The following is a 13,832-nucleotide window of genomic DNA, read 5'->3' as shown; positions in this document are numbered from 1 at the left end:
CTAACTCGCCATGCGATTGATCCCAACCGAGACGCAAGTCGCAAGTTGTTTGCGTTCGTGCAACTTGCGATCCTTGCGACACTTGCGATTCTTGTGACTTGCGACCCCTGCGACTTGCAAAAAACAATGATGAACCGAACGACTAGTGAAAAATCGCCTTTTGGTGTGTATTTTGAAGGTGTTTGGTGCATGTGAGATTTAAAACTGAAATGGGTGCCTTATGAAACGACCAACACGCACCATGTGTATTACCGGTTGGTTAGTGCATGTATTCCTTACCAAGTACTTGTTTGCCTTAGTGTTCGGTGTTCGCGCATTAAGCACCAACGGACACGCATCATGCGTGGTGCGTGATGCATGGTTAGGGAGCATTATTGTAATATCTAAATTTTAAAGGCGTATTGTCAAACAATTTAGGAATATGAGTATTTTGACCAATTTCCCTTTGGAATAATGTAGGTACGACACCGTGAAACATATATGATTAAGGGCTATTGACCAAATCACTCATTTTTAATGAACTATAACAATATACCCTCAAAGTAAAAAAAAAAAAAAAAATGTCAAAATTTCCTTCACACATCGCAAGGCACCTTGCGAGCCTAGCGATTTGGGCAATGCCCGGTTATCATCGAGTAAACTCAGATTGTGAACGATTGTGGTCAAATTGCAAGGTGCTTGCAAGCCTTGCGATTGGGTGATACTTGTGTTTTTTGGCTTGCGATCTTGCGAGTGGGCCTAGATCATGCATTCGCAAGATCGCAAAGTGACATTGCGAAATGCGGTAAGGTTCTTAAACTTTGAAAGGTCGTATACTCATAACTTAGCATCCGTAGCTACGAAATTCGGTCTCAAAAACCTTCAATTTTGCCGCTTTTTCGTTGATTTTGACTTCTAAACGCACTTTGACCGCTCATAAGTTGCTATAAAATCTTCTAAAAAAGTGATTGGTTTAATTCTCCACCATTATTGACTAAAACTAAATGAATCCCCTCAATCAATTCGAAATGCATTATAAAACTCAAAAATCAGACATTTATGCATAAATTACAACTCGGAATATGCAGTCGGTTTTTGAATAAAAATTGGAAAGTTGATGAAAACAAATAGGTCCTCAAAAAAATACACACTTTCAAAAAGAACGGTGCCTAACTACGAGCTACGGATCAAAAGTTATAGTGATCTGAAAATTTTCGTTCGCCCCGACCGCTCCAAGTCACAAGGTCGCAAGAGCACCTTGCAACCCGGAGTTCACATTGTCATCCAGTCGCAAGTCACAAGGCTCGCAAGGCACCATACAACTTGCAAGGGCAATTTGACAATTTTCCTATTTTGAGTACGAATTGTTATTGTTCGTCTAAAAAATCGTCATTTTGGCCGATAGCCCAAAAGTTTTGAAAAAGCCCGTCACAAGGAAGCCCACAATCTTTGGCCTGTTGCAATATACGAGGCCCAATAACCTCCTAATTACTCCGTATAAAAATAAAATATCGTTGATAAATAAATCTCTCTCATTCTCATAAATAATAAAGGTTTCAAAAGCGGGAAAACAAAACTTGCGAACTGCAATTTACACACACCATGGATTCTGACGTGGCAATGGTTCCCGCCGGTGAAGGATCGAGTGCTCCCGCTCCCGCTCCCGCTCCAGCTCCAGCTCCTGTTTCTGCTTCTGATTCATCTTCATCTACTAAAAAACCTAAGCGTTTCGAGCTCAAAAAGTGGAGCGCTGTCGCTCTGTGGGCTTGGGGTCAGTAACGAAACCCTAATTTTGATTTTATGCTACAATTTTGCATTCAACCTTTCAATTAATGTCATTAATTTGTTAATTGGTGCAGATACTGTTGAGGTAGATTGTGCTATTTGCAAAAATCACATCATGGATCTCTGTAAGCTCCTGTTTGAATAAATTTTAATTTTATGTTTTATGTGTGTGATTAATCTGATGCGTTTTGTGTAATTTAGGTGTTCAATGTCAAAATCAGCCTGAGGGTGAGTGTATTGTGACTTGGGGTATGGCTTCTCATAAACACTGATTTTTATAATAATCGTATAATATGTTGTTTTGTATGATGTTATTAAGCTCTATTGATACAAATAATCGTCTATTGTTGCGTATGCACTTGCTGCATATTGAATTACATTGCTTTGTAACATATATCTTGAATGGTTAATGGTTCGAGTTAACGGTTGTCTATAAATCTAGGCTGATCATGGGATGACATATTGACTTGTATAACTAGTAAACAAAATTTTGAGGCTCAAAAGGCACACAGATGTCTATTTTGGTTGTTGTATACACACATGCATAGTGAGAGGCTGTAGTTTGACAGCATGAAACTGTTAAAGTTGGTAATGGACATTTGGTTATTGTTTCATGTTAGGTGACCCATTGGTGATTAGTGCTTAGGCTTAGCCACATACATGATGGTCTGAAGATGATTTGTTTTATCGCTTGTTTTTAATTATGAGTTTTTTTGTTCGAACCAAGGTAAGTGTGTTTTACTCTTCCCTGCTAAAAGACTGTGATGCTCCTGTTTAAACAACGAACAATTTGGGTGTTGATGCCAAACTTCGCATCAAAGAGTGTAAACTGGATGAATTATACAATGAGAAGTTTTGGATGACCCCTGCTTTAAGAGATTATTTTCAAGGGATAGCAGTAGATATTTCTAGAACTTTTTGAACAAACTAGTCAACTACCTTCCAAAAGTCAGATGATGTACACTACAACTGTATGGTCATGTAGCCGACTACCCTTACAAAGTGCCGTAACTTTTATATCTCCCTACTCGTTTTTGTCTGTAGGTTTGGAGTTCATAAACGCTTACCATTTTCATGTTTTTGCATGTGACTACCTCATCCAACAACTTATCGTCTATTTATAACACCACTGTATGTGAGTGTGAATCTGCGTGAGTGAATCTGCGATGTTCATAAGTTATGGATTTTTAGATACTTATGAGCTATGATACAAAGTAAAACCTTGAATCAGATGTGTTGGAAAATGTTCTGAGGCTAGCCATATGATGATAACGTACATCCTTCCTTTTTTGATTACCAATCGTATATAAAAAATTACAGAATCTGGTTTGAGCTTGATGTTATAGCATACCTAGACTGTTATAGCATAGTCACAGTAAGATCTTTTTCATTTAAATCAAAGTCGGTATAGATATACTTATATGTTGAGGTTCATTCAAAATTATAATAAACGTACTGTCATAGTGTCATGTCTTACGTGATTATACAGCCAAAATAATACTCATTTGAACACCCCCTGATTTTTGATGACCGACTTTTGTCTAATTCAAATGGTTCTCTAACACTTTAACTGTGTACTATCCAGTGAGATGCATTTCCTTTTAATGCATGACGTATTGTTAACTAAATTCCCAGGGCTTTAATGATTCTGAACTTTACACTTGGTTGGTTGATTGTATATTAATGAAGTTAGATTCTGTACACAGGTGTTTGCAACCATGCTTTTCACTTCCACTGCATCAGTCGCTGGCTCTTCACCCTCCGCACCCGTGATGTTTGCCCTCTTGGTATACCATTACTCTCTCTCTCTCCCTCCATCTCTACACACACACACACACTTAATCTGAAAGGTGCAAAGTGGATGAGTTATTATTTGTGTTTATACAGACAACATTGAGTGGGAGTTTCAGAAGTATAGTGATTAGAGAACTCACTGTCAGCTATGGGTAAGAAGGAAATGTGCAGTTTACTGGAAGGGAAAAACATTTGGCTTTCTTGTTTTTGTTGTGATTTTATTCCTACTTGTCGATTTTTACAGGGTTTACAACTAGTATATAGGACATGTGTGCAGTATCTTGGTCCAGTATTAATGAACGTTATGCTTGAATTGTTGCTCTTATCTAGTGTCTTTTGTAGTTACTGCACTTTCGTTTCTCTTTATTTTTTATTATTGTTACCTGTTTGTTTATTTATCTATGTTATATGGTGATGTGAGATCCGCATTCACTCTAAACAGGTAAAGCAAAATCAAAGTTAACACTTTGAGAAGTGATAAATAGGTAAAAGTTTTAAATTCCGGTCTAGAAGTAAAGATGGATACTGGTGTTGAGTTGCTTAGCTTTAAAGAAATTATGGATCGATTGTAACTTCATGTATCGTTGTGCAGTGTAGAGTTGCTTCGATCTTGATTTTGACCCTACTTTTAAAGTAGAATAGTAGATTCGTTTGTTCGGTCATAAGATGCTCTACATAATGAACGAGTGTGTCCAGGTTGGTGATAATGAGAACAGATTTTGACAGAGTTAATAGACTCTACACTCCACTGTTGCTAGTAAGGTATGCAACTATGCATATCGACAATGGTCAGACTTGATTTCTCTACCATCTATAAAAACCGACATCTCGACGTGTTCGAGATATACGCCTAGATGGTCTTCAACATCTTGTTGATTTGACCGTATGGAAACATAAGTGGTCTTGTGTCTTGTCTTGCTAACGGTTATCTAAGTTTCATCTTTATCATTCCTATTTTCAAGACGTATGCTATTGGCTCGCGTCAAAGGCACTAACTAAATTTACTTGATCACAAGTTCGCAACTAGTAAATACACTCCATAAACAATTTACAGCAGCCAGAAAAGCAACAACAAAAATATCATTTTATTAGCAACAACCGTTTCTGACGGTTCTGTTATTTGACGCTTTCAAATAATTTGTGTATAACAAATAACAATCATACATACAAGTCAGTATAACATTATTGTTATCTATGTATTTGCCCATCTAGGTCTGGTTTATATAATCTAAATGCTATAAGAATGTGAAAAAGTATGCTAACAAAAATGGCAACACATTGCCCCATATAAGTTTTTGGGTTACTACGACTAATAGTAGTTCTTGTACTTCAGTTCTGATATGCAAGTTGATAGGGCTTTTTTCACCTGGAGATTACTAGAGTCCATGAGAAGTGCATCCTCATAAAGCCTTTTTGCCTGGCTCAACAACTTAACTTTTTCTCTAAAGTTTCTTGTTCGTAAACGGGATCTTTGTTGTAAAGCAGCACCCCATCTAAAAAGAGCTGCAACCAAACAATTTACATGTCAGAAAACAAGTAATAGGGTAAAACTGTGTTTACAGGTTTTGCTTATATAGTTAAAGCATTCTTATGATAAGCCTCTAAAAGGTCTACATAGTACTACTTAGTAAAATGGATAAGTCTCTTGAATTACTCTACTCGGTGAGAACTTGGTCAAATTAGGGAGAACTCGGTCAAAACTCTGGTTTACTAAGAAAATCGGTCAAAACTCGACCAAAACTCGGGATTTCTCAGAAAATTGGTCAAACTCGGTCAAAGTCAAACTTGATAAACATCCGAGTACTCCTCAAGCTGCCGAGCACTCCCTAAAAAGTCCCGATCGAGTACTCCCCGAATAGCAGCCTTGCTGCGCTGGACGTCTGGACATATCGTGGGTCCCATATGACTTTTCACATTGCATCAAGTAAATGGATATAACATAATTGTGTGACACTTTAAGTAACACATACCATCTGGTGTGTGAGCATTGCTTTTGGACATCATTGCATTGAATTTATCAATGGCCGCCAAGTAAACCTTGTCAGCGTCAAAAGCTGCTTCCTGAATTCACACCGCAAATCGAAACAAACCAGTGATGGAATTTTTATAAACGAAAAGGTGAATATTAGATAACTTCTTACTAAAAGATGTGATATAAAAATGCTTCTAGTGAACAATGTCAATGAGAGGTACCCAACCCGCCCGCCTTTTGCCACATCTTGGATAAGAAGTGTATCAGCTCAACCCAACATATATTAAAAAATGCCCATTTTGACCCGTTACCAAACCCGCCCGCCTTTTGCCACATCTAATCTTAGTGCATCTCCTATTTTTCTACTGTCACTAAAATTGCTTACCGGTCCGATATCTGCAATCAATTGAGCTCTGAAAGAAAGAGCGATACCCCAATTGTACAACGCTCTCATATCATCACCATCAATCGATAACGCCAACCTGTACTTCCTTCCTGCCTTAACCAATAGTTCTTCACACTCTTCACAAACATTAACAAGATAATCAACAAACTTTTTTCTGTTAGAAAATTCTTCAGACTCATTTTGTGCAATAAAGGTTCTTAATTTACGGCTAAGTTTCAGTTTCAACTCTCCATGAAGAAGATACGTATTTCCCAACTGACCCACAGCCAATAAACTCATCGGATTCATGTCTATAGCTTTAGACAACAATTCGGTTGATTTATACAACATATTCTCTGCATCTTCTTCAATTCCTTTATGTTTTAACCATTCTCTAGCTTCTTTAAGTAGTAAATTCGCCTCGGTTACATAATCATTGAAGATAATATCATTCTTAATTCGTGGGTCATCAAAAGATTCCGTTTTTCTTGATTCGAAATCATCGTATAGCATATTATTTCCATTGAATTTCTTAAAATTTCCTAGTTCTTGTTGAAACATTTCCTCTGTGCTTCTTTGCTTATAACTAGCACCAACATTTGAATCAAGCAAATCATCATCAGACTCCCATGTTTCAACCATATTCTCATTATTCATGTCAAATGCCAAACGTTCACTCTTCACATATCGCATTTTATTACCCGTAACGACGTATTCGTCTCTGTCAAAAACTTGATTACCATCACTCTCCATCTCCATTGACCATTTTCTAACCATTGACTTTCCTCTATATGTTTCTCTAACCCTGACATCACCATCATTGTTAGCATTTTTATCATCTATTGTCAAATCGTTGACAAGTGGATCCACGATGTTTGCTTCATTATGATCACTCACTTCCATTTTTCTTGCATCATTCTTAGCACTATCCTTCACTTTAGTAGGATTGGATCCAAAAGACCTTTGTCGAAAACCAGCAATTAACTGTGAAAAATCAAGTCTTTTTCCCTCCATCTCCTTTTTATCACTTGATATCTGATTCGTAGCTTTCGAACCATCATTCGACTCGACAACCATACTATCCATATAACCATCAATCATACTTTTAGCTTGTAAAACACCTTGTTCAATTGACTCCATACCCTCAATATAACTAATTAAATCCCTTTTACTAATTCTATTGCAATCAACATCTTTTCTCATATTACTCTTCAAATTCTTAACATTCACATCAAACCCACTAAGCAAATTCAACAGAGTCTTCAAATTTTCAACTGAAACCCTAAATTCATCGTCTTTAAGTCTTTTTTTCTTGTTTTTCTTCCCACCATTATCCCCAAATAAACTAGTAACCTTATTAAAATCCGATTTATTCAAAACCCCAAACGAAAACCCACCAGCAAAAACAAGAAAACAAGCTGGGAATACAACAATTGATGAAACCCTAACCCTAGAAACAGCAAGAGCACATACAAACCCTAATAGATACACAAATGCATAACGTTTATCATCAATTCCAAGTGAACTCAGTAATTTGTGGAGCTGAGTTGACTCACCTGGATCGTCGCCGGAACTCAGATCGTCCCAACCACCGTAATCATCTGAATACGAACACGACGTCGTAATATTATACCTCGGAAAAGGCTTTGTGGTTCGGAAGTTGATAAAAATGTGATTTTTACGAGATATTGAAGAGAAATTGGAGGTATAAGTGGTGAGAAACTGAGGAATTGAGATAGAATTTGAAGTTAGGGTTTTCATGGCCGGGAAATGAAAAAAATTGCCGGCGAAGATGTTGACGGATTAATGAAGATGATTATCAATGGAATGGACAGTTTACATTTTAAGATCTGTAATGACACAATTGTTGAAAACCTGTAATTTTTGTATTATTTGAAGATGAAAATGTAACATATTCAAACTTTGAGGGTCTATATGCAAACAAAACTCTTAGGCTGCATCAGTGTTGTAAAAGTCGGCCGACTTGGTCGACGCGTCGGCCGATGCGTCGTTTTTTTGGGTTCTCCGTCCCGTTTTTACTGAAAACGACTCAAAAGACGGTCGAAGCTAAAAGTTCGGTCAAAGTCTGTCAAATACGGTCAAAGTTGGTCAAAAACGGTCAAAGTCAATCAAATTTTCGTCAAGACCTGATATATTTTAAAATTAGTGTTTGTTTTCATTTTTTGAGCCGCTCTTTTTTCTGTGTCCTCACTGATTATGTACTTGGTAACATTAATTGAGTTTGAAGTTTGATTATTTTTAAATTCAAGTTCTTATTTAAGAAATTTATGGTACATAATCAGCTATTTTATGTATATCTAAATATATATTTAAGAAATTATTAATAAAGTCAACGTTGGTCAACGACCGATGCGTCCACGACGCGTCCCCCGACTCGACCGACGCGTTCTTTTTAGGTCTCGACCGATGCGTCACCGACTCGCGACTTTTACAGCCTTGGGCTGCATTCTCCATTTTTTTTAGACAAAATTACTTAAATAGTTCATATGTTTATCACTTTTTGCTCATTGCATCCCTCCTGATTTATAGTTGTAAAATTAGTCCTTAAACTCATTATTTATTTTCAATTACATCGTGAAAGTAAACTGTTCATTAAATTCAGTCACGTGGCATCCATGTGAAGGCATTTTTGTCATTTAACTCATTCTTTATGTCATCTTCTATTTCTCTTTATATATATATATATATATATATATATATATATATATATATATATATATATATATATATATATATATATATATATATATATATATATATATATATATATATATATTACTTTTCTTTCATTTTCCCCTCTCTTTTATCTTCATCTTATATCTATAATTCACAAACCCTAATCAAATTAAAAAGAAAAACAAACTAAATTCAAATTGAATTTTCAAATTAAATAAAATTTATAATTAAAATTTCAAAACTAAATCACAAATCCCCAATCAATCTCTTCACTTTATCATACGTCTAGATTTAAACAATATCATATTGTTAAGTGTAAAGAGGTAGAACTAACAAATAAATAATCTGATGTTGAGAGTCTTACAGATGCGTAAGAATCTAACAAATGGCAAGGGGTTGCTTGTGGATCGCGGGCATTCGATTACCGGGGTATTTATGTTTTTGGATAGAGGCAACTCCAAGTCTTTTCCGGATCGCGAGGCATGTTTCACGAATGGCGAGACTCGCCTCACGAATGGCAAGATATCCTCACAGATTGCTAAGTGAAGCGGTTACATCGATTTGTATTCGATTTTGTTTCCTTATTTGCATTCTCCTATATAATGTGAGTCTAGCTTCATGTAATTTTGTGTATGAATATTATAAGAAAAGTTCTTCGATTTGCGATCGTGGACTAAGCTTTTCTCTATTGATTGGAGATCGAATATAACCGCGTTAAATTCTCGTGCCGTTAATGTGGATGTATCATTTTTTTTGTAGTCATTTGTTGATGTGGACTGTGATTAAGATTAATCATGGTCTTCTTTGAGGTCCACAAAATTCCTAACACATACAATTTCTCAATAATTTCTAATACCATATAAACGAGTTTAATGTGCAATCAGTTTTCTTCAACGATAGTTATTCATCACTAAGACATTTAGGAAACTTCATTTGCAGTAGAGTACGATAAACACTCACCATAATCAACAATAATCAAACCAAACAAACATGAACATAAACTTGGTTTACCGAAATCAAATTTAGCACATATTTAATGAGTATGCTATATATAAAGTCAGATACTAGTTCCAAAATCAACAATACCATGATTAATTATATCTTTAAAGGCGAGGTCCCAAAGTGCAGTTACTGAAGATTGAGCTTGAGTATTTTTTGAGGATTCTCAAACATTCAACCATATCACCTATTGATGTGTCACAATACCATAATTAATGGACAAACTTGATTTTATCATACCTTATGACCACTATCAAGATAAAAAAAAAAAAAATATATAATCCATAGAATTACACAAAAAATTAACCATACACTATCAAAATCTTAATTGAATATAAATATATATGCTCTCGGTTTATGCCGGATTTTCTTCTAGACAGCAGTTGGGGGCGGGTTATGCAACTGTGGGAGATGAACACGTGTGTGATTAAGTTCACTGGGTGATCTCGTACTAGTGTTAAAAAAATTGAATATAAATATAATAATTGTTGACATCATCTCTTCCAATCCAGGCTATTGGCCAGCTTAAAGTCATGTAACTTATATAGAAGGTGTTGTTGGGCTTGAAATTGGATTTTGTGTATAAGGGATGATGTTAAATTTTTATAGAGAATTTGGTCAAAATGCCTTCATTTCGAAAAGTGTTTAACAATATGCACTGTTGCTGTTAATACGTGTATGTCACCCAACGCGTATCGCGCATAGAGCACCGCGCACAGTGCTTGTTAGTTCGTCTATGGTGCCTGTTGCACGCGATAAGATAAGATATTCATGATAAGTTCTCTGACATTTTTCTGATTTCAAAGATTTTCAATATCTTAAAATGAAAAACTAGGGTATCGAACCTCATGGACACAATATCTTAAACCTGCATAAATGCCCCCATATTATTATCACGATCAACATCACAACCACCAACAACATCAATATACAGATTTCAAAATACCACCATTGTAGTGACCCGAACTTTTCCATGTTTATATATATTAATTGAGATTGATATTTACATGATTAAATGTTTCCAACATGTTAAGCAATCAAACTTGTTAAGACTTGATTAATTGAAATATGTTTCATATAGACAATTGACCACCCAAGTTGACCGGCGATTTACGAACGTTAAAACTTGTAAAAACGATATGACGATATATATATGGATATACATATGGTTAACATGAGATTATGATAAGTAAGTATCTCCATAAGTATATTAATAATGAGTTATATACATATAAACAAGACTACTAACTTAAGGATTTCGAAACGAGACATATATGTAACGATTATCGTTGTAACGACATTTAAATGTATATATATCATATTAAGATATATTAATATATCATAATATCATGATAATATAATAATTTAATATCTCATTAGATATAATAAACAATGGGTTAACAACATTAATTGAGATCGTTAACTTAAAGGTTTCAAAACAACACTTACATGTAACGACTAACGATGACTTAACGACTCAGTTAAAATGTATATACATGTAGTGTATTTAGATGCATTAAAATACTTTTGGAAGACTTCAAGACATATATCAAAACACTCATACTTAACGAAAATGGTTACAGTTACTTTTCCATTCTTTTCTTTCATCAAGAATTCTAGTCGTATTCTTACCCGTATTATACACAGCTTCAAAACGTACTTACTATGAGTATATACCAATAGGAACTAGCATGGGATTCCACTCTTGATTATGTCATGTATGACTAATCAATTTTAACTTCTACCATGAGCTAGTCAACTAACTAGAACTCCTTTTAACCCCACTCACCACTCACCAATTACCACTCATCATTCACTCCATTTCACTTCCAATTCTCTTTCTAATTCTCTCTCAACACACCCACACTATTATGAACGTATTTTTCCAGTAGTTAATCATCATCTTCATCAAAAATCACTTCAAGAATCAAGCTATAATCATCATAGGAAGAACACTTCAAGAACACTTCAAAAATCCCTTCAAGTTTACTAATTTACTTTCAAGCTTTCTAATCCATTCCAAGTAATCATCTAAGATCAAGAAACCTTTGTTATATACAGTAGGTTATCTTTCTTATTCAAGGTAATATTCATATTCAAACTTTGATTCAATTTCTATAACTATAAACTATCTTAATTCGAGTAAAAATCTTACTTGAACTTGTTTTTGTGTCATGATCCTACTTCAAGAACTTTCAAGCCATCCAAGATCCTTTGAAGCTAGATCATTTCTTGTCACTTCCAGTAGGTTTACCTACTAAACTTGAGGTAGTAATGATGTTCATAACATCATTCGATTCATATATATAAAACTATCTTATTCGAAGGTTTAAACTCGTAATCACTAGAACATAGTTTAGTTAATTCTAAACTTGTTCGCAAATAAAAGTTAATCCTTCTAACTTGACTTTTAAAATTAACTAAACACATGTTCTATATCTATATGATATTCGAAGGTTTAAACCGTAAAACCGGATTTACGCCGTCGTAGTAACACCGCGGGCTGTTTTGGGTTAGTTAATTAAAAACTATGATAAACTTTGATTTAAAAGTTGTTATTCTGAGAAAATGATTTTTATTATGAACATGAAACTATATCCAAAAATTATGGTTAAACTCAAAGTGGAAGTATGTTTTCTAAAATGGTCATCTAGACGTCGTTCTTTCGACTGAAATGACTACCTTTACAAAAACGACTTGTAACTTATTTTTCCGACTATAAACCTATACTTTTCTGTTTAGATTCATAAAATAGAGTTCAATATGAAACCATAGCAATTTGATTCACTCAAAACGGATTTAAAATGAAGAAGTTATGGGTAAAACAAGATTGGATAATTTTTCTCATTTTAGCTACGTGAAAATTGGTAACAAATCTATTCCAACCATAACTTAATCAACTTGTATTGTATATTATGTAATCTTGAGATACCATAGACACGTATACAATGTTTCGACCTATCATGTCGACACATCTATATATATTTCGGAACAACCATAGACACTCTATATGTGAATGTTGGAGTTAGCTATACAGGGTTGAGGTTGATTCCAAAATATATATAGTTTGAGTTGTGATCAATACTGAGATACGTATACACTGGGTCGTGGATTGATTCAAGATAATATTTATCGATTTATTTCTGTACATCTAACTGTGGACAACTAGTTGTAGGTTACTAACGAGGACAGCTGACTTAATAAGCTTAAAACATCAAAATATATTAAAAGTGTTGTAAATATATTTTGAACATACTTTGATATATATGTATATATTGTTATAGGTTCGTGAATCAACCAGTGGCCAAGTCTTACTTCCCGACGAAGTAAAAATCTGTGAAAGTGAGTTATAGTCCCACTTTTAAAATCTAATATTTTTGGGATGAGAATACATGCAGGTTTTATAAATGATTTATAAAATAGACACAAGTACGTGAAACTACATTCTATGGTTGAATTATCGAAATCGAATATGCCCCTTTTTATTAAGTCTGGTAATCTAAGAATTAGGGAACAGACACCCTAATTGACGCGAATCCTAAAGATAGATCTATCGGGCCCAACAAGCCCCATCCAAAGTACCGGATGCTTTAGTACTTCGAAATTTATATCATATCCGAAGGGTGTCCCGGAATGATGGGGATATTCTTATATATGCATCTTGTTAATGTCGGTTACCAGGTGTTCACCATATGAATGATTTTTATCTCTATGTATGGGATGTGTATTGAAATATGAAATCTTGTGGTCTATTATTATGATTTGATATATATAGGTTAAACCTATAACTCACCAACATTTTTGTTGACGTTTTAAGCATGTTTATTCTCAGGTGATTATTAAGAGCTTCCGCTGTCGCATACTTAAATAAGGACGAGATTTGGAGTCCATGCTTGTATGATATTGTGTAAAAAAAACTGCATTCAAGAAACTTATTTTGTTGTAACATATTTGTATTGTAAACCATTATGTAATGGTCGTGTGTAAACAGGATATTTTAGATTATCATTATTTGATAATCTACGTAAAGCTTTTTAAACCTTTATTGATGAAATAAAGGTTATGGTTTGTTTTAAAATGAATGCAGTCTTTGAAAAACGTCTCATATAGAGGTCAAAACCTCGCAACGAAATCAATTAATATGGAACGTTTTTAATCAATAAGAACGGGACATTTCAGTTGGTATCCGAGCGTTGGTCTTAGAGAACCAGAAAATTTGCA

General features: G+C 34.7%; 2 protein-coding genes across 4 annotated transcripts; one reads left to right on the top strand and one right to left on the bottom strand.

Annotated features, from left to right (window-relative positions):
- Positions 1-1,527: 1,527 nt before the first annotated feature.
- On the top strand, positions 1,528-3,842 carry LOC139862608 (RING-box protein 1a-like). Of its 2 annotated transcripts, XM_071851222.1 has the most exons (5): positions 1,528-1,750; positions 1,839-1,889; positions 1,966-2,013; positions 3,471-3,551; positions 3,652-3,842. In XM_071851222.1, exons 1-5 carry the CDS (start codon positions 1,582-1,584, stop codon positions 3,687-3,689), a joined length of 387 nt encoding a protein of 128 aa, XP_071707323.1. In that variant the 5' UTR covers positions 1,528-1,581; the 3' UTR covers positions 3,690-3,842. The 2 variants fall into 2 exon arrangements, with proteins under 2 accessions (XP_071707323.1, XP_071707324.1); XM_071851223.1 differs by lacking the exon at positions 1,966-2,013.
- A 780-nt stretch (positions 3,843-4,622) lies between these two features.
- LOC139862131 (uncharacterized) lies at positions 4,623-7,729 on the bottom strand. 2 transcript variants are annotated; one of them, XM_071850683.1, is made up of 3 exons: positions 5,916-7,729; positions 5,529-5,619; positions 4,623-5,061 (listed from the first exon to the last, which is right to left on the bottom strand). In XM_071850683.1, exons 1-3 carry the CDS (start codon positions 7,674-7,676, stop codon positions 4,868-4,870), a joined length of 2,046 nt encoding a protein of 681 aa, XP_071706784.1. In that variant the 5' UTR covers positions 7,677-7,729; the 3' UTR covers positions 4,623-4,867. The 2 variants fall into 2 exon arrangements, with proteins under 2 accessions (XP_071706784.1, XP_071706785.1); XM_071850684.1 differs by lacking the exon at positions 5,529-5,619.
- Positions 7,730-13,832: the final 6,103 nt, after the last annotated feature.

This window comes from Rutidosis leptorrhynchoides, chromosome 8, assembly GCF_046630445.1.
Source record: "Rutidosis leptorrhynchoides isolate AG116_Rl617_1_P2 chromosome 8, CSIRO_AGI_Rlap_v1, whole genome shotgun sequence".
NCBI lineage: Eukaryota > Viridiplantae > Streptophyta > Magnoliopsida > Asterales > Asteraceae > Rutidosis > Rutidosis leptorrhynchoides.
Note: the sequence above shows the minus strand (reverse complement) of the source record. Positions and strands in the feature narration are given on the sequence as shown.